Source organism: Bactrocera oleae, chromosome 5 (assembly GCF_042242935.1).
Source record: "Bactrocera oleae isolate idBacOlea1 chromosome 5, idBacOlea1, whole genome shotgun sequence".
Classification (NCBI taxonomy): domain Eukaryota; kingdom Metazoa; phylum Arthropoda; class Insecta; order Diptera; family Tephritidae; genus Bactrocera; species Bactrocera oleae.
The window spans coordinates 65,570,386-65,597,378 of record NC_091539.1 but is presented as its reverse complement, the minus strand read 5'-3'; the positions used below and the strand labels follow the sequence as shown (position 1 = coordinate 65,597,378).

Here is a 26,993-nt window from a genome sequence, read left to right as displayed (position 1 = left end):
CAGGCTATTATAACGATAAAATTATAGTTAATTTTTTAATAGAGTTAGAATTCATTTGAATTATCATAATTGTACTTATGTTGAATACCGACCATGTGTGGATTTCTACGAATGCGTTCGCGTACTATTTTTAATTCAAAACAAGCGAGGAAATGGTCGTCTTCGTCCGCTTCTTTTTGTGTCATCAACTGTAGCTGTTTGGAAAACACAATAAAAAATGTAAACAAACACTCTCGAATATTAAATTTTTTTGAGAAGCTCATAAATTTCACTTGCGCTTTTCCCACACTTATGTAAACAATTACCGCAGTACGATTTTCTTTAGTTCCCCTCTCCATTGAAAATAAGTGAAACCAAACACTGCACTGATTGTTAAATATAAGTAGACGCTGTATATAAATTATAAAAAAACATAACAAGTCTGTTTTCTGCGGATTTGTCCTTGCTATATGCATTGTAAACTTTGTAACAGAATTTATGGCAAGACTAGGTACACTTGATCGCTTATTATATGCATAGAATTATATATATACATATATATGCATAAGAAATGATATGACTTATATTGTTAAATGTTTAATCTATATGTTCCAACAAATCGTTTTGAATTTCTGCTCAGGTAGCAGCTTTATCCTGGATATATTATTGTTTTTCCGGTTATCTGGAGACAGCTGTTTTGAAAATTATTCTCAATACTCTTATTCGTGCTGTGTTCCACTACTATACCATTTTGTTCCGCTTCAACAGCTGATAGTTTGCACGGTAATTGTTAAATTTGTATTTCCAAACAAAACGGCTTCGATAAATTTAAGGTATATAATTTATATTTTTAAGACAAATTAAATATTTTAACAGTTTCCAAATCGTCATTCATATTTTTCGTACATGCCTTAGCAATGGGCGTTACTGTATTGCTGCCATATCAGATACCAGAAGGCAAAACTGGCGCTCAGGCTATTGACTACCTCACCAAGCGGCTTTTGGCATTGGGCGCAATACACACCGGTCAATTCCTGGTCGATTGCGAAACATACATTTCCACACCACAACATGGTCCTGCCAAAACTGTACATGTACTCCACGATTCCGAATATCCCGCATCCACATTTTCCATATTAGACAACGGTGCTGGCAAACAAATACCATTAGTGGCAGACAACCTATTCGATTTACTCATGCTAAAAATGACTTCAGTCTATACATCTAAAAAGCAAACAAAGATTGAATCAAAAGGTGCACGCTTTGAATACGGTGATTTTCTTATCAAGTTAGGTTCAGTCACAATGATGGAAAACTTTAAGGGCATACTCATTGAGATCGAATACCGACCATGTGTAGTGCTTTCATATTGTTGGGAAATGATACGCGAAACATTGCAAGGTTTCCTTGGTATGCAAATCGCCAAGGAGTATCCAGCATATTTTTCACAACAAATAATGAATACGATGGGCCAACAGCAGATACATCCCAAACAAAACGAAGTGTACGAGCCAATTGATACGATTAATCAGTATTTGGAAAGTTTTACAAATTATCGCAAACAAAATGTGTTGCCTGTGGCAGGCGGTGCATCGGGTGGCGCGGCATCAGCGCAAAATGCAGCGGCCAATATGCAGGGTGGCAATCAACGCATGCGGCTTTAGTGCTAATAGTCGGCTTTGGGTTTGTGTTAATTTTAAGTAATGTATTTAAATTAATTAAGTTAAGCAATGATGTAATGTTGTATCAGAAAATAAAACAACAAAGTTTAAACTTTTTATAAATAAAATGTTGTTTATTTTCCACAAAATGCATGATGCCTGCCTTGATTTTTGTTTGTCTCATTTGCTGCGATGCAAATAATGATACAATAATTGTTTTGCCGATACTTTAGATACGATTGTGCTGTTTACATACACCCAAGTCTTCGTAAATTCCAAAAACACATTAAAAATAAAACACTTTCATATATAATTCTTCAATATTTGCAATATGTAGTACGAACTTTATTTTTATTTTTACTTGGTAAGTAATTTTGTATGAAATACATGTATGTATGTAGTATGCTTATATGCAACAGACATATGCATATTATTATACCATAGTTTATATATGTATATATAATTAAAGATACATGCTTGTACATATGCATTTAGGTATATGCAAATGTATAGTAATAACGTTTAATTAAAAAATATAATTATTAGTAAGTAAATATTATAGTATGCGATTTATCAATAGTTTGCAATAAAAAGGCTACGCGTAGCGCAGCGCTACAATTTGCTTTAATTTTTAATTTTTTTTGTTTTAGTTTACAATTGCAATAAACATTAGAAAAATTTAAGTAGATTATTTATCGTAGATAATTAAACGAAAATAAGTAGCCAATTTTTCTAGCCAAATTTTAATTTATTTAAAGTATGCATAAATTTCCTTATCACAATATAATCTAAAAAAAAAGAAGAAAACAAAGTTCCAAAACTGAAAAGTAGTAAAAAGTAATTACAATCCACATTGTTGTTGCGATAATTCACGCTTGCGCCAAACTTTTTGTTCACAAAATTTTGCATTTCTTCTGAGATATATTTATGAATTATGTATAATAGTGTTGATTTTTTTAATGTCATGTGATTTTCGTTATTTCGAAAGGCTATGTTACATACACTGAGAGAAAAGAATGCACATTTAATATTTTTTTCTCTACAGCAGTGTTTTTTTTTTGTTGAATTGGTTGTATATCTTCAGCATAAACTGTCTAAATTAAAATTGTTTCATTTATGGAGTTTCGCTTTTATACACATACATATGTATGTAAGAATATTACGCATTTTTTGCAAAACTTCTGCACACATAAATGAAATTTCAATTGCTAAATTGCGCGCAGATTTAGTTTTCGCATTTTTAAATTTATATTATGTATAAAAATGTTTTCTTAGTGAGCATAACAAAGAGCTTAAATGAAAACTTAAGTGAAATTATATTTTTTTTTAGGTTTGAAAAAGGTTTGTGACTTTTGCAATTAAAAAAAAATATTATAAGACATTTAAAATGTTTGTTGAAAATCATAAATTTGTGAAACGAAACATAATTTAAAAGTAATAAAAAATAAATTTAAAAAAAAATTATTAAACATAAAAAAATAATTATTTATATTATTTCACTCTAAAATTACACTTTTCAAACTAATTTAACAGCCTAAAAGTAGGCAGCAGCCAAAATATAACACTCTTTGTTATGCTCACGAAATACGCACGCATGCTAAAAATTTGTTTTGCTGCTTTATCGCCGTTCTTTAAATTTTATAAGTAATTTAGCTCTTTTTTTTATTAAAACTACAATTTGTGAGAAAACCTCTTTACACCACTGTTGCAAGTACAATACATATTTTATATTAAAATTGAGTAGCGAAATAATGCAAATTCTTTGCACGTGCTTTTAATTGTAATTTTTTTTTCGAATAACCAATTCTGTACTATAATAATTGTAAATTTGTAATTTTTTGTTACGCAATAAAATAGTATTGCCACGCTACCAAACAAAATACATATTTGTAGCTTTAAATATAGCTGAGCTAACTCTGTTGCCTAACGCTCTCGCGCTATTTGCTCTTTGTGACTTTGTGCGCATGCATTTTTCACTTCGGCTAAAATGTAGAATTCTTGACTTTCTGTTTTAGAAACCGCTGCTTTTGTTTCAATTTTTGGTGATAATTTTATTTATTTATTTTTTATTTTTTTTGCTTTTATATTATATATTCAAAATTGTTCGCCGCAATTAAATTTATGCATTTTCTTAATTTTTTGGCGTGCCAATCCAATTAATTAATTTAATTTTTTTTATTTGTCATTAAAAAAATTTTTTTTTGTGACTTGCTTAGTATTGCGCGTGTTTGCAAAATGCAAATCATCAAGTGATTTGTGTCACACATACATAGATATGTATGTATGTACATACATAGACGAGGAGAAAAATCTAAAACAAAAAATACTACATTTTTATTTCGCGATGCTCATTTCTTTTACGCGTTTTTTTATTATTGCGCAAATTACAAAATTTCAATTTTTTTTTTCATCAAATTTCTACTCATAATATTTGCAGTGTTTTCGTTCGTTTCTCTTTTTTTTTTCTCTACAAAAATTTTATATTAAAAAAAGTACAGCAATTATTTACTCAAACTTCAGCAAACGCACATACAATAAATTTGCGAGAATTCAAATCATAGCATGAAAACTTAAAATTACATACGGTGTCTCAGGTAAAAAAAAGCAGTTCACAAACATGCCTTAAATTAGTTATAGAAGAGTGATTGATTGACTCATGCCGGTCTGATGGATGTCTGTGAGTGTGTCTATGGGTCTATGCAGAGGAAGTGTTTCGCTCGCGGTCGCAACGTTTTTATCACGGTCTCTTGTGTGTGCTATTTCCATTCGCCTGTGTCTTATTCCAACAACTACAGCAAACATACTAGGTGGTTACATATAATTTTTGTACATCTCCCACAACATTCGTTCGAGAATAAAACTGGAAGGCGTCAAATATATTCAAATTGCTGTTGCTTTTTAGTTTGTCGAATTTGCAATTCCGTGTGTTGCTGCTCTCACTCTTCTACCTCGTCGTTGTTGCTTATAAACTTGTTGTTGTTGGTTTTTATGCAAACAATTTTGAGTTGTACAAAATAGTTGTTCAAATGTAATGATAAAAAAGTTGACACTTCTGGCTTTTTCTGCATTTCGTCTCATTTTTAACGGTCGGTGTCATTTGTTTTTGTTATTTTGTTGTTGTTTTTTTTTAGAGCTGTTGATAATAGTACTTTTTTCATTTTTCATTTTACTTTTTGTTGCTGTTGATAATGTTGTTGTGGTTTTTTATTTGTCAGTTGTTTTTGTAGAAAGAATGCAGTTATTTTGTGGTTAAAAAGTGCTTGTTGTTGTTGTGGTTTGTTTTTGTGTTTAAATTGTAATTAATTTGCTTGTTTTCTTTTTAGTCACGAATTGGAATAGTTTGTGGCTTAATATGGCCACCGTCTCCTTCGGAGACAAAACGTTTACGTCCTCTGCAAAGAAGGAGAAGATGAAGTAAAATTAATTATGAGCTATTGTTTTTGTAAATTTTTATAACTATATTTAATAGTAATTGTTGTTGTGTAGCAACTTTTATTAAATATTAAGCTTATAATTACAAATTAAATTAAGTAATATTATTATAAATATTTTTAACCTCGAGAAGTGTTTTAAAAAGCTGAAACCCTCTCAAATATATATGGTACATATAAGAATGATCAGCGTGACGAGCGTTTGTATATACGTGAATTAGTCCCCTTCAAGTTTTGAAATATCGATCAGAAATTTTGTGCCCAAAAAAGCTGCCGGAACCATTGGACCACTAAAGCATGTATTGTAGCTGCCATATGAACTGGTCGATCAAAATCAAGTTCTTGTATGGAAAACTTTTTTATTTGGCGATACATCTTTATGAAATTTGGGGCATAAGTTATTGTGCAAAGCAATGCTACAATCACCGAACAAATTGTTCAGATATGGCCACTATAGCAGGTAGCTACTATACAGACTAACCGATCTAAATCGAGTTCAAGTATAGAAACTTTTTATTGGTACAACCTTGAAATACACGTTTTTTCTTGTTTTTCAATTATTTTTAGGTTATAAATTAATATTTAGTATATCAAGTGAAGAGAATATGATATAAAATCTAAACCATCACCATAAACTTAGATAGGTAGAGTGGCTGTATTTGGACACACACTTTAAATTTTTTCACATTTCAAAATTTGTTTCCAATCTGAATTAAATTTTTTATTGAAGAAAAATTAAAAAGTGAAAGCAAATTAAATATGGCTTGAACTAATTTTTTAAAGTGAAATTTGTAAAAATTTATTTATAATGTTAAATATTTGTACATTATAGTTTAAATATTTTTATTAATTTTAAAGCAACATAACCCTAAATTGTGGCATACACACATATTTCTAGGCAAGCCAAACTCCGATTCGTTTAATGCCAAGGTGTGTAATGAAAACAAAAGTGAAAGTGAGAGTTAAATTTTCATTGATTTTATGGCCGCATTCACCGCATGCGCGCGTATTTTGCACTATAAAAGCCTAAAAGCGACCTCCACCGCCAACTGCTATTACTACTGCCCATCAATAGAGAACTCCTAATGGGCATGCCGACACATCCACCACACACAAGCAACTCGTGGCTCTCACAGCTGTCGTTGATGTTGCTCGCTGCTCCAAATCTTGTAGGGTTGCATGAATGAAAAGTGCGCCTGGATGTTTGTTTTGATTATTGCAGTGGTTGAAACGTGCAATGTGTGGGTTGGTGCAGCTTGCAACACACACAATACGTGCCGGAGCAATAGGTACCGGTTTCTCAGGACTCAGCTGAAAGCTTTCGGTGCGTTGACGTATTTACATCCCACATATAGATATGTAGGTAGTATTTACGGAGAGTTCTGAGTTTTAGCGAAGCTTTTTAGAGCTCTGCGACGGCATTGAGAAGTTCATTGTGTGCGGCAACATTGGGTCAATGAAGTTTTTTGACCGTTTCTTGGATGATGTAGGAACTTGTGTCTGTATGTTTGTGAGAATGCAGTCTGAATATTTATTAGTCGAATGTAGCATTCGATAGAAAAATCCAAGGCAGTACATTACGTAATGCGGTAATAAAAGTAGCTCTCTCCTGTAATGCAAAATGGAAACTGTCTGAAAAGTATAGAAATCAAAACGGTTAGCTGTGAGCTTCAAACAGTTTTTCGGATAATCAATTACATTACGCCTAAAAGTAGGCAATAGTGCACGAGAGCGAGAGGGGAAAGAACGTTGACAATTTTCCGCAGGCTGGGAGTTCTCTGCGTCCGAAAGCTTTGCAACAATTTTGTGCAAATTTTTTTGTTGAAAAATTCACTATAGTCATCACTGGGCCCCGGTTTTCACTCTGCGACCCTGGCAGGCAATGTTGACGTTTAAAGGCCAAAAAACACAGCTAAACCTTATATTGTCGCACTAAAATTCAATCGCTTTCGGTCGCAAACTACTAAGGACGCTTCTACCACACCAAAAATGTGCTGTTTTTTTTTAGAAAATGTAGAAGCACCTAACCCATTACTCATATTATACATATGTACTTCTGCGTGAGTTTGCAAACATAAATTAAAAAAAAAATTGTCGCTCTATCAACCAATACATATATAATACATACTCGTACATGGCTGATGGCCACCTAGACGGGCATGATTGCGTGTGCAACAGCCACGGAGACCACATCACTCGATCTCATCATATTTTGCAGCACATTTTACATCTCGAACACTTCTGAAGCCGCAGCTAGCGGCTAGTCGACTGTTCGGTCGTGAGTTCATTCACCCGCTGACCTTTTTTTTGCATTCCCTCATTTTCTCACTCACACCGCTGAGGCAGCAGTGACAGCAAAATGAACGCATGTTGGGCGGCAAAGCAACTGTAGAAAGAAGAGCGCAAAAACAGCTGCTGTACACCCGGCCAAAGCAGGCCGTGTCTATTTATCAGCGACTGCAAGCAAGTACGATCTCATGTCGTTTTCTGCCGCCTGCGCTTTTTGTGCCATTCTTTCATTTCGTTGCAACTCTAATATATTTTCGTATTGACTCTTTTTCACTTTTGGATTTTGCTTCTGTCGGCTGAAACAAGTTTTCGTGTCGTTTATTGTTGGTGTCGCTGCACGATAATTGCGCCCCATCGACGATTACAAGATCGCCTGATCGCTTTTTTGGTACCTTCGGGCGAACTTTTCGGTTTCTTGTTGCTGTAAAACCGCTTTGTCGCCGAATTTGTGCTGTACAATGACTAACCGGTAACGTAGTAGCAAGAGGAAAAGCATAGCGCAGCGACCCAAATCGATTGCAAGTTTTACCCTCCTATTTGCTGCACCAGTAAACACCGAAATATGCAGCACCGTAACTTATCACAGCACTGATTTATTGGAAACGCCAAAAGTTACGCCACAAAAGGTCTTCGAAAATGGGGAAAAATATATAAACGGGCACTTAAAAGCTTCGCTATGTATTTGCGGGGTTAAAGGAGACACACCCGTTGTTTTCGTGAGTCTTTCTTTTGTGGTAGCGATCAATGTAATCAATATTTTTGTAATTTTTTCAAAAAAGTAGGATACCAAAAAGCAAAGTTCACTGAAGCTTATTGGTTTACAAGAACAATGAAGCAGTTTTGCGTTTCTATAACACATATGGCCGAGGCTTATAACAAGTGTATGGAAAATTTAATTAAAAGTTGGTGCTTGAATTGGCTCAGGAGCTTATATATTTTGAAGGCGATAATATAGATTTGTATTAAAATGCGTTAAAATGTCAAATTTTGTCAGTCTGGGTCAAAAGTGATCAGATGTTATATATGCTAGCTATAAGAGATTGACTCGACAACGATAAAAGGCCAAATTGTAAACGAGAGAAATCTTATACCCAGATCAAAATTATTGTTGACTTGGTAAAAAATTATTGGTTGAATCGAGAATAAAGAGGAATGTAATAATACCAATATCTGTGGTTTTTTAAACAAGAAATTGGTTTTACTCCATCTTTACAATCTCCAAAATAATGTTTGATTAAAAATGAATTTCTGGACATTACAACAAATTTTAAGAACAAATGTTTAGGTATATTTCGAGCTTTCTGACAATTTGCATCTTGTGACGTATTTAATAATATATTGAACTCGTATGCTCTTCTACGCTCTGTATTCTCTTCTTCTTGTGTCAAAAAATCAAAATATTTTTCGTGTGCTCGCATTTTTAAATGTTTCAATAAATCTTTTGTTATTATTATTCTATATATTTTTTTGTGTAGGCGTATTCAGCGAACGAGATTTCATTGTCGTTATTTATAAATTTCCCCTCACACCTTCCGTTTTCGTTTTCGATCTGCTTACTGCAAGAACGTACATACGTGACACATTTTTGATAAAATTTATTTATAAACAAAAAAAAGGAAAACAATTTTATTGCAGCAGATAAAAATATCATAAAATGAGGTTATCACTCTGTATAACAATAACAGCAGGGAGGGGCGAACAAGGCGTATACTATTAAAAAACTTTATAAAATCTGTTAAGGAATAAGTAATTGATTTTGAAACTCCGATATTCGTTGATACAATCTTAGTCACTGGATAAAATGAAAAAAATATAAATAAATAATAAAAAAAAAACTAACAAAAAAAAATTAATAAATTAAAACTATAAAAATAAAAAATTAATATTAAATAAATTAAAAATATAAAAAAATATAAAAATACAAAAGATTAAAAAAAAAAAATTAAGAATTAAAAAAAAATTAAGAATAAAAAAATATTTAAGAATTAAAAAAAAATTAAAATTAAAAAAAAATAAAATTAAAAAAAATTACAACTTTTTTTAAAATAAAAATTAGTTTGGTCCTGACCGCAATTCCTTTTATCCGGTGCTATGCATTAGAACATGGTATATGTACATATACACATACATAGATATGTATGTATATTAGCTTTGCCACGAAGTTTGTAATATCCAAATATTTCCCGTAGGTTTTATTCCACCTATTGAAAATATTAAACATGTACTACTCTACTTTTTCCAAGCGCTTTAACAATTGTTCACATGGAACGAATCTAATAAATTAAATTTGAATATTCTATCCCAAATAATCAAAAAAAATTAAATATGAACGGTTAACGGTGTATGTGAGGTCATGGGAACTCTTTTTTACCTAAAGCTCCATTCACTACTAAACTTGCAAACAAACACTCGAGATGCCTGTAAAGCAGTAAGCGACCTTTGTGAATTGCCATGTGATCAATTTTCAAACAACCGCCGCGAAAATATCCAAATTTGAAGGGTCTCATATACTATTACATACATGCTAAATGCAAGTACGATATAACTAACACAACCCGCGCAACTTTACAGAATATCTGCCCTTCGTTAATTTAATTTGTATTAACAAACAGCTAACAGATTATACAAACATATGCAGGAGTATTTGTATTATTTTCCGATTTTTCACATGTAGTCGTAAACACACCTGCCACGATCGGCGATATAAAAAATAAGTTCGAAATGTCAACAATATTACAACATTTCACTCGGCAATGTGAACAACATTAAGTAATTTTATAATCAAAAGCAAATAAAAAATGTATAAATAAATGCAATATTAATAGCAAACATGCGTTGAAAATGACGATAAACGATAAACGCATAATAAATAAACAGAGTTGCAAGTTGCAACTGAAGTGCCAAAGAGCAATAGCCTGAATCAAGGCGAATTGCATTGGGCAATGCAAGCAAAGCAACAAAGGCACTTAACGCACACAAAACTACACATATAATAATATATATATATATATATATATGTATGTATATATTTCTATCGAGCATATGGCAAAAGTAGCGTAAAAGCAACGGAAAATGCACTCTCTTCTATAGCTCCAAACAGCGGTGGAGAGCTTTCAGCTGAAACTTTACATGTGCGCGTGTGGAGGCAATAAATAAATGAGACTGTGTCGACGACAACTGTACAATTGTAAAAAAAGTGGGAGTGGCACACCAACAACCACACAGTTTATGGCATCTAGCAGCCGCACCTCCACTGTCCACTCGACAGCTGCCAACTACAGTCACATTAAAAGCTTTGCTGCGCGTTCTCCAGCAACTTGCACACTGCTGCCGCTCACACACTTGCACTTTTCTCGAATCGAAATAAAAATACAGTAAATTGTGCATTTGAGCATTGTGCGGGGTGGGAGGTAGTGAAGGTTTGCATTTAAAGTGCGCTGGGCTACATGCCGGCGGTCCGTTGTTTGCTGCCAAGCGCTAGTCGCTGGAGGGTGTTGCATTCCGTACGAATCATACGAAAAGCTTGCGTAGCGATCTTGAACCACATGTAGGTTGTTGCACCTCATAAAAAGCTTTACGCACACACGAAACAAAATGCTACTGCATGATTTTGAATTTATGTGTGTTTTTATTGCTTGTCACATGGGCAACGTGGCAATGTTTGCAAGTTAGTGCTTTGGAATTGAAATTTCGTATTTGAAAAATTATTTGTTAAATAAAAATAACGAAAATAATTTAAAAACTAATATTTGTTTGATATTACTGCTTTTTAAAGGTTAGTAGGTAACAATTCTAATAAACATAACTTAAAAATTTTGTTTCTGACTCTTCCGATTTACACAGTGTTGTTATTAAATGTAGTATATCTTAAAATGTTCGCTATTCAAATATTAAAATTGAAAAAAAAAAACAATAATAATTTTCAAAAATAGGTTTCTACAAAGCTTTTATTTGAGTACTGTGCCAAAACTGCACAAAATTATTTACTGTATTTATATTGTACAAACAGTAAAACTTGCGAGAGGTCAATGGAGACAAACATTAGCATATAAATTGTAATAAATCAGACAACAATAAAACTTCTAGAATGATAAAAAAATAAAGTTATTGAAATTAATGGGAATATTTACATATATACCACTCACAGTCATATGAAAAAAAAAACTAAAAAGGTTTCGATTACTTTATAGAAAGATTAACGTGGAAGATAAGTAAAATTAGACTCAGAGCATGATTGCAGATTGTGTTTTTTTTTTGTTTGTCGAAGGTGTGGGGTATTTTTGGAAGTTTCTACGACCAGTATTTTCTCATGAAAAATTTTTCTTTTCTAGTTAATGATCTGCGAAGCCCTCTTCAGAGCTCTGCTATATTGCCAAAATATTGGCATGTTATATTTTTATAGTCTAGTAAAAATGAAAATGAAAAAATTAAACCCATTACTTTTTCCAATAGTTGGCATTAATAATCTGTATTTAAATAGCGATTATGAAATGATCTTCAAAATGCCAACAAATTATTGAACAAAACGGTGAATATTTGATATAAATCGGATAATTACTATGTTAAATAAAACCTCCAATTCAATGTAAAATTAATGAATTTATTTTTACTAGAACATTTATTATTTTTATTTGATGACACAAGCTATTTGGGCAGTGTTGTATGTCGCGACAAGAAGAAGCTTTCATTTCTGTAATAACTAACAAGAACAGTTTTCTTTTAATAACGATGGAGGTCTCAGGTCAAACTTTGGAGCTAATTTTTGACATCGAAAACTGGAAAACCTTCCCATGAAATCCATCGAAGAATCGAGTTAGACTTGTAAGTGAATTTCTTGTAATAACATAAAGACCTGTAAGTGCCCCATAAAACTCTTAAGTGAAACGAAAGTGAAAAAAAATATTTATTATTGAATAGATTTTAATTACCTTTATTTTTTATTGTCTTAATCTAATAAAAAAGGAAATTTTAAAGCAAGAGACAGCGGGCGACTGATTTAATACTGGTTATAAAAAAAGGGGATTAAATTTGCTATGGATGATTGATTATTGCCAATATATAAACAATTTTATACAATGTATGTAAATACATATATTTCAAATAGGTATACATACATACATACATACACGCACGTAAGAGATTGAATATACACCATATATTAGAGTCACACCAGGCAACTTTGACAATTGAGTGATAAACCGGCAAAACTGCGGGTAAACACAAGCCATAAACAAGAATTCTGCAGACACCTACCATATACATACATATAGGCGCATCGACTTGTTTGTTTTCAAAATTAAGCACGCACACACTTAAATACAACCGAATAATTCACTTATTCACATTATGTAGATGTACATATATACTACTATGTATTTGTTGGGACAACTTGTATGTATATCTAGAATTCCGCTGGCTTTCTGTACCGCGCCAGCTAAGGCGAAACCACCAGAGTCAGATAGCAAATGAAAGTCATAACAAAAATTGCGCAGCAGAAAATTCAATATATAAACGTGCTCGAAGCAGTATATTGCAAATAAACAAAAGCTATAGCGAGTTGGAAAACAAAATAAAAAATAAAGTATAAGTAAAAATTGTAAAATTGAAAATAAAAGGTAAGTGTAAAAGAAAATAAATATATTCGTAAAAAGAAAAAAATATATGTATAAGCGAAAAAAAATATATAAAAAAAGCAAAAGCTATAAATGTTCAAACAAGACGAACCAGTTGCGTCGTGACGAGTTGGAACAAATGGAGGCCAAACGAATGAACGAGCGACGAGAACGAGTCAACAATGATGGCAACAAATAGCCGGCGAAATATATGTAGGTATGTGTGCAGAAAAAGTACACAATGATTATGCAATCGCTGCGATAATAACAATGTGAAGAAATATATATTATTCAGTATATATTATACATACATATTTATATATACACACATGTACATATTTACTTCTTTTGCGCTATTTGGCTGCGCAAATGTCGAAGAAAATTAAAACTCCGCAAAAAGCAACAATCACTTCGGTTGTGTGAATTTCTAAATAGCAAAAATATTTTAAACTACTAGTTCTATTTATGCCAGTGAGCTAGACCACAACAAGTTATGCCTTGAGAGGCCTTATATAAGCCAGCTATAATTGCTTGAAAACACAATTAAAATAACATTTGTATGTACAAGTATGTATACAGAAGTATTCAGCATGCAGTGTGCGAAATAAAAAAAATGCTTAAAAGCAAAAAAGCCGGCCGGCGAATGCAACCGTATAATATTCATCCATGTAAACACGAATTTATTTACTTTCATTGCGCTAGTGTTTCTATTATTTTTTTTTTATACTTTTAAACAGGTGCATATATAATCTGATGTTTGTGAACTGAAGCGGCACGACATCAACAAACAAAGCGCTAATTTACATTTGCTCACTCTATGGCAAAAAATAAATAAAAATAATGACAAATTTAGAAATTAGTAAGTTGTAAACATGTGAACAAAAATGTTTCTGTATGAGTATTTGAATTTATGAGGGTTTTAAAACTATTAACTGACGATAAAAAAAAGACATTCAATTTATCTCGAAACAAAATGGAATTTGAGAACAGATTTGAGAATTTTTAAAACTTTTACCATATACATATAGTATGATTCTGAAGCTTTATTAAGCCTTTTAAAGTTATCTAAGGACATAAAAAATATAAATCACAATTTGGAGGAAAGTTGGTTAGAAAGTGCCTGTACTTTATATTCGACCGACCGAAGTCAGATACAAACCGCTGCGTAGCATATACCATCTGATCACATTTTTTTTTTTTTGTACAACATTTCTTTTATTAGTGTGCGTTAAGAGAAAAGATTTGCAAAATCGACACTTGACCACCTATCTGAATACCCTACATTCATCGAAACGGATCGCTGGTGACGAGCATATGACGTCGAAACTATCCACTAATCTAGCGAAAAGCACTCCAAAAATGAGACGAAAAACCCAAAATTCGCTAAAGGCACTGAGGCCATACCAACCAGCCGAAGCTCAGTAGCCGATTTTGAGGGCTATAGTAATGATTTGTATTAAAATATGTGGAAATGTAGTTTTTGTGAGTCCGGGTCAAATTTGATCATGTGGCATTTTTTGGTAAAAAATTAAAATTGGAAATGATATAAAGCTCACAACATATTTTTTTTTTGCTTTTTATGCACAAAATCTAAATAAAAAGTGAAAATGATAGGAGAAAATAAGGTGATTTTTAGTATTTATTCTTTAAAGTTTAATCAATTATAAAACCGTGTATATGAATGCGATACAAGATTTTGAATAGATTTGAGAGCTTATAATGGAACATAAGACAGTAAATATAATGTAATAGAGTGAAAATTATATATGTTACTTATGTATTATTATATATGTAATTTTAGTTATGTACCATATTACTCTTGAGTTTGATAAGCCAGCAAAATATTATGAAAATAATTCTAATAGTCTAGATAAATTTATTCCTGCAATAATTAGGAGGCTTAATTGAGGGAAAATATTTATTATATACAAACCCTTTGATTGATTATGTTTTTATGACATTTTCACATCAAAAAATGGTATTTATAGCCATATTATATAACTTAAATAAATGTCTATCAAAGCAAAGCCATAAAGAACTGGCTTAATAAAATTGAATCAAACTTTTTTCTAACACACTTAATTTCGCTCTTACATTAAAGAGATATGCGTTGGAAAAATTTCAAAATATAAACCTAATATATGGCATCCCACTGCTAGATTACAACTTCGTACAAAAATAGCAGTTGTATATGCTATTGCTTGCTCTTTTCCAGTATGTAGGTCAACAAATTTGTTGCTGAATACTTTTGTACACATTCACCCAGCCGAGAAAATATTAAATACGCCTACTCGAAACACATTATATAAGAAAAACAATAGTGTTTGAAGATTTTAGAAAGCATGAATATGGCTAATTTAATAAATAAAACATAATAAAACAGTTTATGTTTTAATTTCGAGACTTCGAGTTTCGCTTTTTCTAACTTAATGCTTGATATTTCCTACAGGGTGTGGGGATATAAAAACTATAAAAAAATATATGTAGCAAATATTGATAAGGAATTGAATAGTGAAATGGTAGCGCGGCCTACATTGTTATCACCTTTATATAACAGATGCTAAGGTACCCACTTTATCAGTTTATATGTAGACACGTTTGAGAGCCAGCAAGTCTAAATGTAGGCTAAAATTAGCAGTTATGGCAATGTAGGCAATTTTTTATAAGTGCCACAGAGCCACAGCTGAAACGCTTAGAGCCTACTACTTATTTATATTTAAATAGTAATCTACAACTAAATATAAAAATACTTGAATTTTGTTGATTTTGCAACTTACCTAGAGGGCATATTACTTAAAATCTTATCAGTTATAAAACCAGCACGATTGCAACGCTCTACAAAACGATCCAATATTATATATGCAAGTGGCACATCCAAAACAATGTCAGCCATGTCGTCAAAAACGCGCAGGAAACCCTGTGTCAAAGAAAAAGATAGATAGAAAATATTTTATGTTCGCAAAACTATTTATCTCTAACGTATAAATATGTATATTTTTTATATAATACTTTGATGCAAAAATCTTTAAAATGTCATGATTTTACGCACCTGCTCCATACCGGCTGGCAATACCAAGCATGCCTCATCCAGCGACTTGAGTAGCTCACACATGGCCTCCTCAGTGGTCTGGCTAAGGGATTCGAGTGTCATGACAATGGCTTCATACACCAATTCATGATGGAAATGTGGTACTTCGAGAGCGCGAAGACAACGATGTGCCTCTTGTATGTCGCGTGATGACAAATACTCCTTTAGTAGCAAAGTCATCTCCTTGGTGATGGTCTTGACTGGTCGCAATGGCCCACCCATGCCCCAGACATTGTCCAAATGTGCCCAACCCTGTTTCATGTGTAGTAGGGTGTCAGCACGGCGTATAGCAGCGGCAGCGTGTTGACTTTGTACATCGAGATCAGTCGGCTTTGTGACGAATTTGGGTGGGAGGCAGTCATCGGCGACGGCACGTGCAAGGAAATTGCCTACATACAAGTGTGAAACAATAATGTGAATGCAAAGAATTGCAACAAAATTGCAACACTGTGTAGACAAAAGCCAACATGACGCACTTGGTGTGACCACCTCTCTTTACTTACCTAGTATGGTAGGCGCGTCCGGAGTGTCCAATGTCAAATCTTGCAAATTTTCCAGTAAAATTTCAAAACCTTTTTCGATATCCTTGCCGGTTATGACGCGTCCATACAAATCGGATATCAATACCGATGTCATTTCACGCTGCGAATCCTTATGATCCATTGAGATCTCAACCACAACGCTTGTCACATATGGTCGCAGCGGACCGGTAAGTATCTCGTCAAAGCTCACAGCCACCTCATGGGTATCGCCGTGCTCATAATACTCCAATACAATTGGTTCAGCCAATTTAAAGAATTGTTCCGATGTCAGCTCCGGAATAACTTCACGCAATTCGATGTTCTTATCATTACATTCACTATCGTAATTGGGATCATTCTCATCTTCATACACTTCTTCAAGCGCTTCCGAACCCGGCAAGCCCCAAACACCTTTACCGCCGGCACCACCTTTCTTTGGCAAACCACGACCATGTCCGTTGCGTGAACGGCGACTATTCTTCCAGCGACGATGTGGCACAACATAACTGCCCGTGGTGCTATTGAGAGCCGCGGCAATTGCTACACTGGCAGCACCATTCGTTTCGCCACGACTATTTTGTCGCTGTATGAGACGTTTGGCTTTGCGTTTGATGCGATCATGACCATCGCCGACCGGTAACGGCTTCTTCATGAGCCCATTCAAGCTCTTCGCCGAATTAGATGAGCCATTTAGCTCCACAGCCTGCACTTCTTCGTTGAGCTCACGTTCGACGGAACTTTCACGTGAGTCCGCATTACCGTTTTGTTGGGCGGTTTCGACATCCATCTCGTTTAATATTCGATTACTAATGCTTTCTTCAATTCGCCTGAGTTCAGTACGTTAATTTAATTATACAGTGTATTTATTTACGTATTTTGTGTTTGATGAATATATGCAGTTATACTCCGATGTCACACAATTTCTACGGCAAACAATGTTCACTCACTCACTCAAGTATACAACACGCTTATGGATGGACTTGTACTTTTCAAGCAGGTGCTTAGAAAACAATTAATTTATAATAATAGTATGCGCTTAAAGGTGGAGTTTGCAAAGGCTGCAATGGTGTTAGTAACCTCACAACCTCCAAAACCTTTAGGGCTTCACAATTGGTGTATTAGGAATCCAGCGCTGTAGCTGAAATGAAAGAATGCGAAATTAAAAAAAAAAAATATTTCAATAAAAAATTTTTTTGAAAAAAGATAAAATTAAAGTTTAAATCAATTTGAGATCTTAAAATGCTCTATAACATCTGATCAAATTTAACCCAGACTGAGTTTAAAAACACACTCTCGTTTTTTTAATACAAATATTTGTTACAGCCTTCAACATTGGCTACTGCGCCAACACAAACTTGGCAACGCTTAATTCAATTTTCCATACACTTGTTATAAGCCTCGGCTGGGTTGGCTTTCATTGCCTTTAGTTTAATTTTGTATTTTTTTCCTGTTGCGGCTAATTTTTGAAGCGCCATTCGCTAGAATGTTGCACAGTCATATTTATGAACGCGCCGTCTCGTCACATCTCTCTTGCGACTGGGCCGAGTTCAAGTCAAATTTGATCAAATGGTATCGATATGTATATTCTCAATTTCAGAATCTCTGCAGGACTTGAAAATAATTCCTATAAGTGCCAAAAATAACAACATCTTAAAATTCTTAAAACTTAAAAATAAAATTACTAAATGTTTTTCTCAAATTAACTGCTTTATGACCTTAGAATGCAACAGTTCTTTCACATTACGACCTTAAATTGCTAAAAACCTGTCAACAATTGCATAGTGTAAAAAATACTTAATACGCTGATAAAGGTCAAACTTTAAATGCAAATATGTTTGCAAGTATACGCTAGAAAGCCGCGTTCAATGCACCGAGAACAAATCATGAAACCAGCCAACCAATCCGGACTATCAAATTATTTCCACAGTCATTTGATACACCGAACACGTCAAGCGAAGGCAATCTTGACTCACTAGATCTTCGCTTAGTATGCATTTATGTATATGTATATACACATATGCTGCTTAACTAAGTAAATATCACAACTGGGCGATAGTTGACGCAAAAACAACCATTCAAACATATATTGGCATGGCATGGCTTTTGAGTGCACCGACTGACTGGCTGCCAATTGCGAAAATAGTTTATGCACCAACATGCACTTAAAGCCAAAGTACTAGTTGAAGGTTTATTTTTATCTACATTCTATTTACATTTACACACATATCCATTTTAGTTATTTTTTATGAATGCTTTTATGCTTTTTCGAGTTTAAGGCCTTAGAAGTGCGTTGCAGTTGGCTCGCTTTCCATAAGAATGGTACATACATATATATGTATGTATGTATGCCGATTCTGTCTCACAAATCAAAGTATGTGTCAGTTATGTCGGTACATAAACAATTCTTTTATTGGTTTTGTCTGTCAAGTTTAGCATTATCATTATAATAAAGCAAAGACGTACGTAGTTAAATCCAAAACATATAAACAATATATAATTATTATAATTAAAAAAATAAATAAATAATAATGTAAATAACAAAATAAAAGTAAAACTAAATTAGAAAAAAAAAACAAGAAAAACGTTAAATTCGGCTGCAAATATAGATATGTACAATCATGTTTGCACATTCTTCGAGTACCCCCTATCAATAATGACGTTTACCTACGAATGCATGTTTGTTGTTGTGATTTAAATTGCGGCGCAATTAATTTAATCAAAGCGAAACTGTTCGTTAATGAACCGAACCGAACCGAAAATTTACAAGCTCTGGAATTTCTTATATACCTAAAATACGATGATGTTTGTTTGTTGCTGTTGTTGTAGTAGTAGCGGCAGAAAAGATTCCTGAAGTAATTTCGAGGAATGGTGCCGAGTTGACCGTCCGGGGGGGGTAAAAATCCGGCTCCGTTCCGGTTACTTAGATCCAACTGTCGAGGGAACGGTGATGTTGTTGTATTTTATTTCGATTACAAGTACATATGTGAATTTAATAAATTAATAGCCATTAAACCAATAAATATTATAAGGAATAAAGGGAGCTGGTACCACTTCAGTGGGTTCTTGTTCGGGATAAACTAGTCGAAACGATGTGGTAAAAAACAGGTAAAATGCTTATTGGGCCAGAAGTGTCGCAACTAACCAGGATTTACATACTTATGTACATATTTGGTCAATACGTAACACCTCCAAAAATTACTAAATAGATTGAAGACTATTTAAAATTTTGAATACACATGAATAATATATAAGATACTTAAATAAAAGTGTCTAGTTATTGCACAACCGACCTGACCTACCATAAATTCCGCAATTGCTTTTAAATTAGTTTTACGTATTCACACGCGAGCCCAACACTTGTAACTATTATAAACGCCAATCAAAACACATACAAGTGAAAATTTCTGCTCGAGCAGATGACAAGTGGAACTTGCGGATTCGGATAATTCTAAAAATATTGCGCAGTTTTCTGTAAATAGCACGAAAATAGTTAGAAAGGAAAGGTAAGAGAGAGGAGATAAGTTTCAGCTATAAATGTCAAAAAAGCTCTTAACTATGCTTATATATAAAATTATGTATGTATGTACTTGCATCCATACATCCATACAGACATATAAATTCGTATTTGCAATTACAGCGTCTATGTATACAGGAAAGGAACGAGAAGCTTGTGAAGAGCAGCTAGGCACACCCAGTATAATCTAACAAAGTCTTATGAAAACGAAAGTGAGGCTTTTTTTGCAAAAATATATACAAACATACATATGTATATAAATACATTGGGGCATAATATATGTATATGTAAATATGACAGGGCAGGTGCAGGAAGAAACATTGTAGTGACCGTGAAATTTGTGAGAAGCGTTTGCCGGCTAACTGATAGAGAGCAGCGAGCAGCTTTTACACGACAAATTAAAACGCAAAATATTTTTCGGAACGAACGCACCACCAAAAGCCAATAAAAGTAAAATACAAAAATTAAATAACACTGTAACGAAAGCAAAACATATCAACAACGAAATTTTCAAGGTTAAACCGGACAAACATAAAACCAGACAAGAGAGAAGGCACAAACTAAAAGGCACAGTGCAAACAAAGTGTATATGAACATAATATTGCATGTGTGTATGTATGTATATATTTTCATATATCAAACTGACTGAGCTGGAAGATGGAGTGCGACAGAATGCTTGGGGCTCGACTAAGGGTGGAAGGTAATCGAGAACATGTGGAGTAGGGAAAAGTGGGAATGAGCGGATATGCGCTCGAGTAAAACATGGTAATGGCAAATAGAAACCGGTTACAACAAAAATAACAATTGTTTTTGATCACACGTCAACAACAAAGTACTCTGGAGTGACTACCCTGTAGGAAAAAATTAGTAGGTATACACATGGCGTGTGCCAATCGTGTCTTAAAGCTGTATTAAAACAGATTTCAATATTTTATCAATAAACTTTTTTATTAATACGCGACGATTGTGACCCAATAAGTAGATGCATTATCAGTAAGATAATATTATATGCAAAATTTTTGCAAAACAAAATCATGTTACAGAAGTAACCAGTGTGGAACTGAATGCGTCTTCCTTCTGGGTATAAACTGCCTATGCATATCTACTTATGTTATAAATATGTATGTCTGTACTCATATATATTGACATACAAGTATATATGAGCGTATTGACATATACATATGTATATGTAATACATACATATCAAATTTTTGTCATATTCATAAATGTTTCATATATCGAATATGACACATATGTACATACATAAATGGGTACATAAAAATATCTTCCTATATGTATTGAAAATTCAAATATGTACTCCATATACGTACATATGTATGTACATTTGTAGACACCGAATTAGAATTAGCTTGTTACCTGCTTAAAAAAGCCACGAAAGGAGATGCAAAAAGAGAAAAAATAAATAAAGTATAAAGGAAGGCTGTAAATCTATCAAATTAAATTCAAAATTATGGCATTCCATCAAAAAAAAGTTAGAATAACAATTTCTCCAACAATCGAGTGTACGAAAAAACTCCGATTTATATCCATCGATAAATCAATTCTGTTATTTTCAAACCATTCTTCCAAACTTTTTAGTCTAAGTTTTCCCAATACTGAATCCCAGGTTTTATAAGCCATTTTGGCGAGCCGAAGTACCATGATAGGGTTTGATACATAAATTATGGAATTGCATTTAATACGCGTATTTTCAGAATATGATAATCGTTAAGATTATTTTCACTTGAATATAATTTAAATAACTTTTAAGTTACAGTCTTCTAAAGTGTAGCCGCTCAGGTCAATCAGCTCCCTTTGATTATATCTTAACTAGTTTTTCTCAAAAAACAATTTGCCAAAATTTTGAGTAAAATTCAATTTTTTTTTAAAACTACGCAATTTTGTCGTTCGTAGGACATTTATGGACAATATCTTCTGGTAGAGTTTTATTTTTAGGTTTCATCCACATAGTAGTCCGAAATCACTACAGTAGTGGAGAACATTATTTTTGCCACCGACGGTCTAAAAGTATTTAATTTTTTTGTTCAAAAATTTTGCTGCGTATTATATATTAATTATTTTAATGGTATATATATAAATATATATAAATATACCATTAAAATAATTGACAAACGTTTTTTAATTTTTCTGATTCCTAAAAGTCGCCAATTTTTAGGCTGTCCCACTAGGATGATAAATGCAAATGAATGCAAATCAGTCTTAACCTATAATTGTACCACATATTTTGACGTTATATTGCAAACTGCTAGTTCTCCTAGTTGTAAATTATGGCATGACGTGGAACAAGTTTTGAGTATCAAATTTGATGTTAATTTTGTATGGTGTTGGGGACCTGATTGACAGTTTTAGTGGCTAGAATATTAAAATTCAAATATTCTCATATTCTGTTGATATCACTCATAGTATTAAGCAACATAAATATTTAAATTTTGAGGTCATAAATATTCTTACATTACCTTCAAATATAATTTTTTGTACTAATAAGGCATTCTTTTGGTGTCACTGTATATACAAATGCTTTGAGGGTAACATACTTGTATGTATGTGCGTGCATTTCAGGAATCACTTAGGGGAGTATTTTGTATAAAAAAAACGAAATTTGAAGTATGTGCATGCAAGGATATGGGAACGCACAGCGCATGACCTTGAAAATTTGTATGCAACAACATACCATGTAGTATATAGTGGATATGGGCGTGTCAGTTATATATGTGCGGATGTATACTAATATATTCCAGCAATTTAAAGCACCACATACCTAAATACAACAGGATATTAGACGGCAAACGAGATTTTGTTGGAACATGAAACTGCGTCGCAAAATTAAACGCCAGGCATTCTGAGCAGATGTAATATAAAATAGCGGACTGTGCGTTTGAAAGCATAAAATGTTGGCGGGCAAAAGCTATTACATGCAGAAGCTATTATAGCGTGAATTGTCTCACTTTTAAGCATTTAATTCAAAATTAAATAATATATTTCCTTACATTTCTTTGGTCAAAACATTCAAAAGTGCGTCGCAAATAAGAGAATTTCGGCACTATATTTAATTATGTATGTGTTTGTTGAAATGAAAATAAACACGAATTGTGCGCCAAATGGATCGTTGCCAGCAAGAACGCACGCATATTTTTTACTCAAACGCCGGCAGTGGCTGTAGGTGTGGATTTGATATAGCAGGCGGAGACTAGACGCCACAAACATATTGTTGTTGGTGTGGATACTAGACAGCTAGCCGATGATGTTTTGTCGCTGCTATTACATATTCAAACTATATTACTTCACACGTATACATATGTATATATATATATATACATATATGTACATAATTTTTATTGTTGTAACCTTTCGGCCATCACAGTGTTACCTTTTAATATTATGCACTATTTGTTATGCTATGTTGTTCATAATTTTTATTGTTGTAACCTTTCGGCCATCACAGTGTTACCTTTTAATATTATGCACTATTTGTTATGCTATGTTGTTAGTAGATTCTTTGTGACAACATGTGAATATTATTATTATTCTTTTCGTTATCCGTTTCTACAAATTTTCTTCATATTCTAAGATAAAGTAGCCAACTGCAAAATATACTTAAAAACAATTTATTACATATTATATGCATACAAATAAACATTCATATCACACTTGATTTTGTTGGTGGCTATGCACTCTGCTCGGCGGTTTGACGCTGTCAACTTTATCACGTAGGCCACTAAAAAAAAAAGCAAACATGTGTAGTCGGAATAAAAAAAAAAAAAAACTAAAGGTGAACAACAACAGTAGCACCAGCGTGAATGAAAACACACTGTTTTTATTTCAAAATGCTTGTTGTTAAAAATTGTTTGTACAGGCCATAATTGTTGTTGCAATCGTGACCCAATTTCGTTTATTTGCAGATAACATCCCCTAATCTCGAATAAATTAAAGAATATTATGGATAAGAAACTTGTTTCTTTGCTTGTTCTATTGGTGGTTAATTGACATTTTGGCACTATTTTTCAAAATTCTAGAAAATATTACTTTTTTTCTTAAGCATTTAGTAATAAATAAATCGTTATATTATTTTTTTTTTTTTTGGAAAGTTAAATTTTTACACACCTATTTTAACAAACAGTCGAAGAAAAAATTAAAGCACCATAAAGCAAAATTTAGTATATGGTTCCTGTCAAAGTATTATAATTGAGTGTATACAATTAAACTAATTATGCATTCATAATTGTTGGAATTCTCGATAAACAACTTCAAGTATATGATTTTCATTTGAATAATTATGCATCTCATTAGTATGTTCTCATTAGAATGTTCTATTTAGCTATGAAAACTAATTGAAAGGCTAAAAAGGCTAAAAACACAACGTTAATGAACATTCGATAACAATAATAAAAGAATAAGTCTAATTATGCTACTACGTATCAAAACAAAAATCATTTCTACAATTTTTACTCGCTACTGTGGTCATATAATTACTTACTCTTAGTACATTAGAACTATTTATTATTTTTTTGAACTGCGCAATTTTACTTAAGGAGTGAACAGACCTTTCACTTTCATTAAGTTAACGGGTATATGTGGTTAAATCTTAGTATATCTTATTTAAAATAAGAGCTTATTTATTCAAACACATTTGTTACATATTTACAAACGTACATACATACATATGTATGCAAATATTTTTGAAAAGAACGACGACGACGACGACGACGACGACGAAAAACCCACTGGCCATTTGTGGCGAATATATATACATACATATGTATATATTCAAAATTTCTGTATATAACTGCAGTAAATGTAAACAACAAAAACATGTATATTAATTTCTTTTATTGTTTTGTTAGAATGTACAATAGATATATAAATTTTGCAAACGGAAATTGCTTTTTATTGCATTTTCACTCCTGACCAAGCAATTATATGAATATTGCAGAGACACCACAAACATCAACCTTAAATAATAAATTTTTAGAAAACCATTTTATTTTTCATAGTCGCAAATCAGAAGTTTTAATTTGCATTTTTATGCTTCAACATTTTTTGCTTTCGTCTGCTGCAATTGCATCGGTTCACAGGTTCAACTATATTGCTAATAACAGCAATATTTATAAATTGTTCATGGTATATATAAATATCTATTCATAAAACATTTTTATATATGGTATATTTGTGTATGTGCTTGTTTATTGCTTAGCACAACAACCGTGCAGACCGGCAATAACAACCGGCAAGGCAACGAATAACACAATGTTTTGTCGCCGTTCTCCAATTCCATTTGGTGGTGCGGCAGCAAAAACACTACAAGCACATTCTGGAAAATTCCATACATTTTCAGCATAGTAATGTATAATATTATGAAAAAAATGTTTGTAGTTACACATTTAAAAACAATAGAAATATTATGAAGGAAGTAAAATAATTCAAACGTATCTGGATATTTCCGTCAGAAATGAGTGTTTTCTTTATATTCATACACAGGAAGCCGAACTGGATGAGAATATATTACATCAGCTCGTCAGTGGCGGTATACAACATGTGTATCTATCCACATAATGGCTATTTATTTATGTACAAAAAGAACCAAGCTGCATCATATGCCGCAAGTCAACTATAGTCACGATGGCAAGTTTCTTTTGATAGCACATTCACGTTGTAAAAATTAGGTATCTATTTATGTACGTACATATATTCTAGAAAAATCCAATCACTAAATATTACGCCGTTTAAAATTAACTATGAATTGAATACGCAAGATTAAAATTAACTATGAATTGACACAATAAAATTAAACCGTAATGAATTTTGTATAGCAATGCCTACCTTCGTTTCCTTCGGTCGAAGATTTATTCCCCAATATTTATTGAGAAATTAGTTCTGTATATACTATTTTCCAATGTTCCCGCAGTATACCAAATGGTTGGCTACTGGCAATCGTTGCTATAATTATTGAATTTGGTTTGTTTTTCCAAAAGTGTAATCACTCTATACACATTTAAATAATGATTTTTGCCGATTTACTGCAATTTTTCTTACAAAGCAATCGCGCAAAGACACTTGAGTTCTCGTTTATATTTAGCAGTCTATTCAGTTATTCAGGTTTTTCCCCAATTGGATTTTCGCAAAGCATGCAATTGTATTTTTATGCTGAAGAATGTAATTTTTAAATGTCAGCGACAGACGAAAAATAATTTTTGGCAGAGACTTAAATGCTCGGTTTTGTATTTTTATAAGTTTTTTTCATGAAGTTTTTTTTAACAATCTTGTAAGTAAGCAAAGTTTATTTTTATAATTACTTTTTGACAAGTGAAGAGTGTGATGGGAGAAAAACAAATCGCGAAAAACAACACATACGCACTTTGGTGGAAATGCAATATAAAAAAAATGCCTTGTTGCCTTTTTCCAAATTTGTGACTTTCTAGCGAATTAGACACAAATTGGTTTCGCTATTGCCTTTGCACATCAAAAGCAAACACTTCGCTTTCTATTGCTGCACTAGTATTTTATTTAAAGTTACCCAATTATTATCAGCACAGTAATTACAAGAAAACTTTTTAGTTGACAATCCAAATGCAAGAAATTCACTCAGCTTTTAAGCGTTCAAATACTTAAAGAACTATTCAGCTTGTGGCCAATTAATCGTGTGTTCGCTCAAGAAATTGCGACAAAGCTGGTAACCGTCAAATGTGTTCCCCTCAATCATACGCTTGCAGTGTTGCATAAAATGTAGCATAGAAAAGTGTGCAATGGAATACTGTGTAAGTGGAAGGGGAACGAGATATTACAAATTTTGTAGCTTTAAAATGTTTCGTCGTTATTTTAATATTACAAAAAATATAAACAATATTATATTGTTTAATTTATAAAAAATAATACGTTCTCA

At 32.7% G+C, this 26,993-nt stretch overlaps 2 protein-coding genes and 2 long non-coding RNA genes across 6 annotated transcripts; 3 read left to right on the top strand and 1 right to left on the bottom strand.

Annotated features, from left to right (window-relative positions):
* The first annotated feature begins 664 nt into the window (after window positions 1-664).
* MED20 (Mediator complex subunit 20) lies at window positions 665-1,768 on the top strand. Its single transcript, XM_014239150.3, has 2 exons — window positions 665-812; window positions 895-1,768. Exon 2 carries the CDS (start codon window positions 897-899, stop codon window positions 1,641-1,643), a length of 747 nt encoding a protein of 248 aa, XP_014094625.1. The 5' UTR covers window positions 665-812; window positions 895-896; the 3' UTR covers window positions 1,644-1,768.
* Window positions 1,769-3,967: 2,199 nt separating this feature from the next.
* On the bottom strand, window positions 3,968-26,768 carry Pdcd4 (Programmed cell death 4). 3 transcript variants are annotated; one of them, XM_070109370.1, is made up of 5 exons: window positions 25,934-26,768; window positions 16,564-17,719; window positions 16,022-16,449; window positions 15,750-15,889; window positions 3,968-5,032 (listed from the first exon to the last, which is right to left on the bottom strand). In XM_070109370.1, exons 2-5 carry the CDS (start codon window positions 17,366-17,368, stop codon window positions 4,960-4,962), a joined length of 1,446 nt encoding a protein of 481 aa, XP_069965471.1. In that variant the 5' UTR covers window positions 17,369-17,719; window positions 25,934-26,768; the 3' UTR covers window positions 3,968-4,959. The 3 variants fall into 3 exon arrangements, with proteins under 3 accessions (XP_069965471.1, XP_014094633.1, XP_014094632.1); XM_014239158.3 differs by having other exon boundaries at window positions 26,628-26,767; XM_014239157.3 differs by lacking the exon at window positions 25,934-26,768 and adding an exon at window positions 19,881-19,978.
* Window positions 13,010-14,530, top strand: LOC118681992 (uncharacterized). Its single transcript, XR_004977686.2, has 2 exons — window positions 13,010-13,640; window positions 13,710-14,530. It is a non-coding gene; the product is annotated as an uncharacterized lncRNA (long non-coding RNA).
* Window positions 19,456-19,982, top strand: LOC138857238 (uncharacterized). Its single transcript, XR_011396307.1, has 2 exons — window positions 19,456-19,556; window positions 19,611-19,982. It is a non-coding gene; the product is annotated as an uncharacterized lncRNA (long non-coding RNA).
* Window positions 26,769-26,993: the final 225 nt, after the last annotated feature.

Bases quoted from the DNA above. Each gene is read 5' to 3' on its own strand.
- Pdcd4 (XM_070109370.1), bottom strand. From the start codon at position 17,368: ATGGATGTCGAAACCGCCCAACAAAACGGTAATGCGGACTCACGTGAA. The intron at 16,450-16,563 runs GTAAGTAAAGAG...ACTTGTATGTAG, and splicing joins GGACGCGCCTACCATACTAG to GCAATTTCCTTGCACGTGCC. The intron at 5,033-15,749 runs GTAAGTTGCAAA...CCTTCTTTGCAG, and splicing joins TTAAGTAATATGCCCTCTAG to AGGACGTAAACGTTTTGTCT.
- MED20 (XM_014239150.3), top strand. From the start codon at position 897: ATGGGCGTTACTGTATTGCTGCCATATCAGATACCAGAAGGCAAAACT.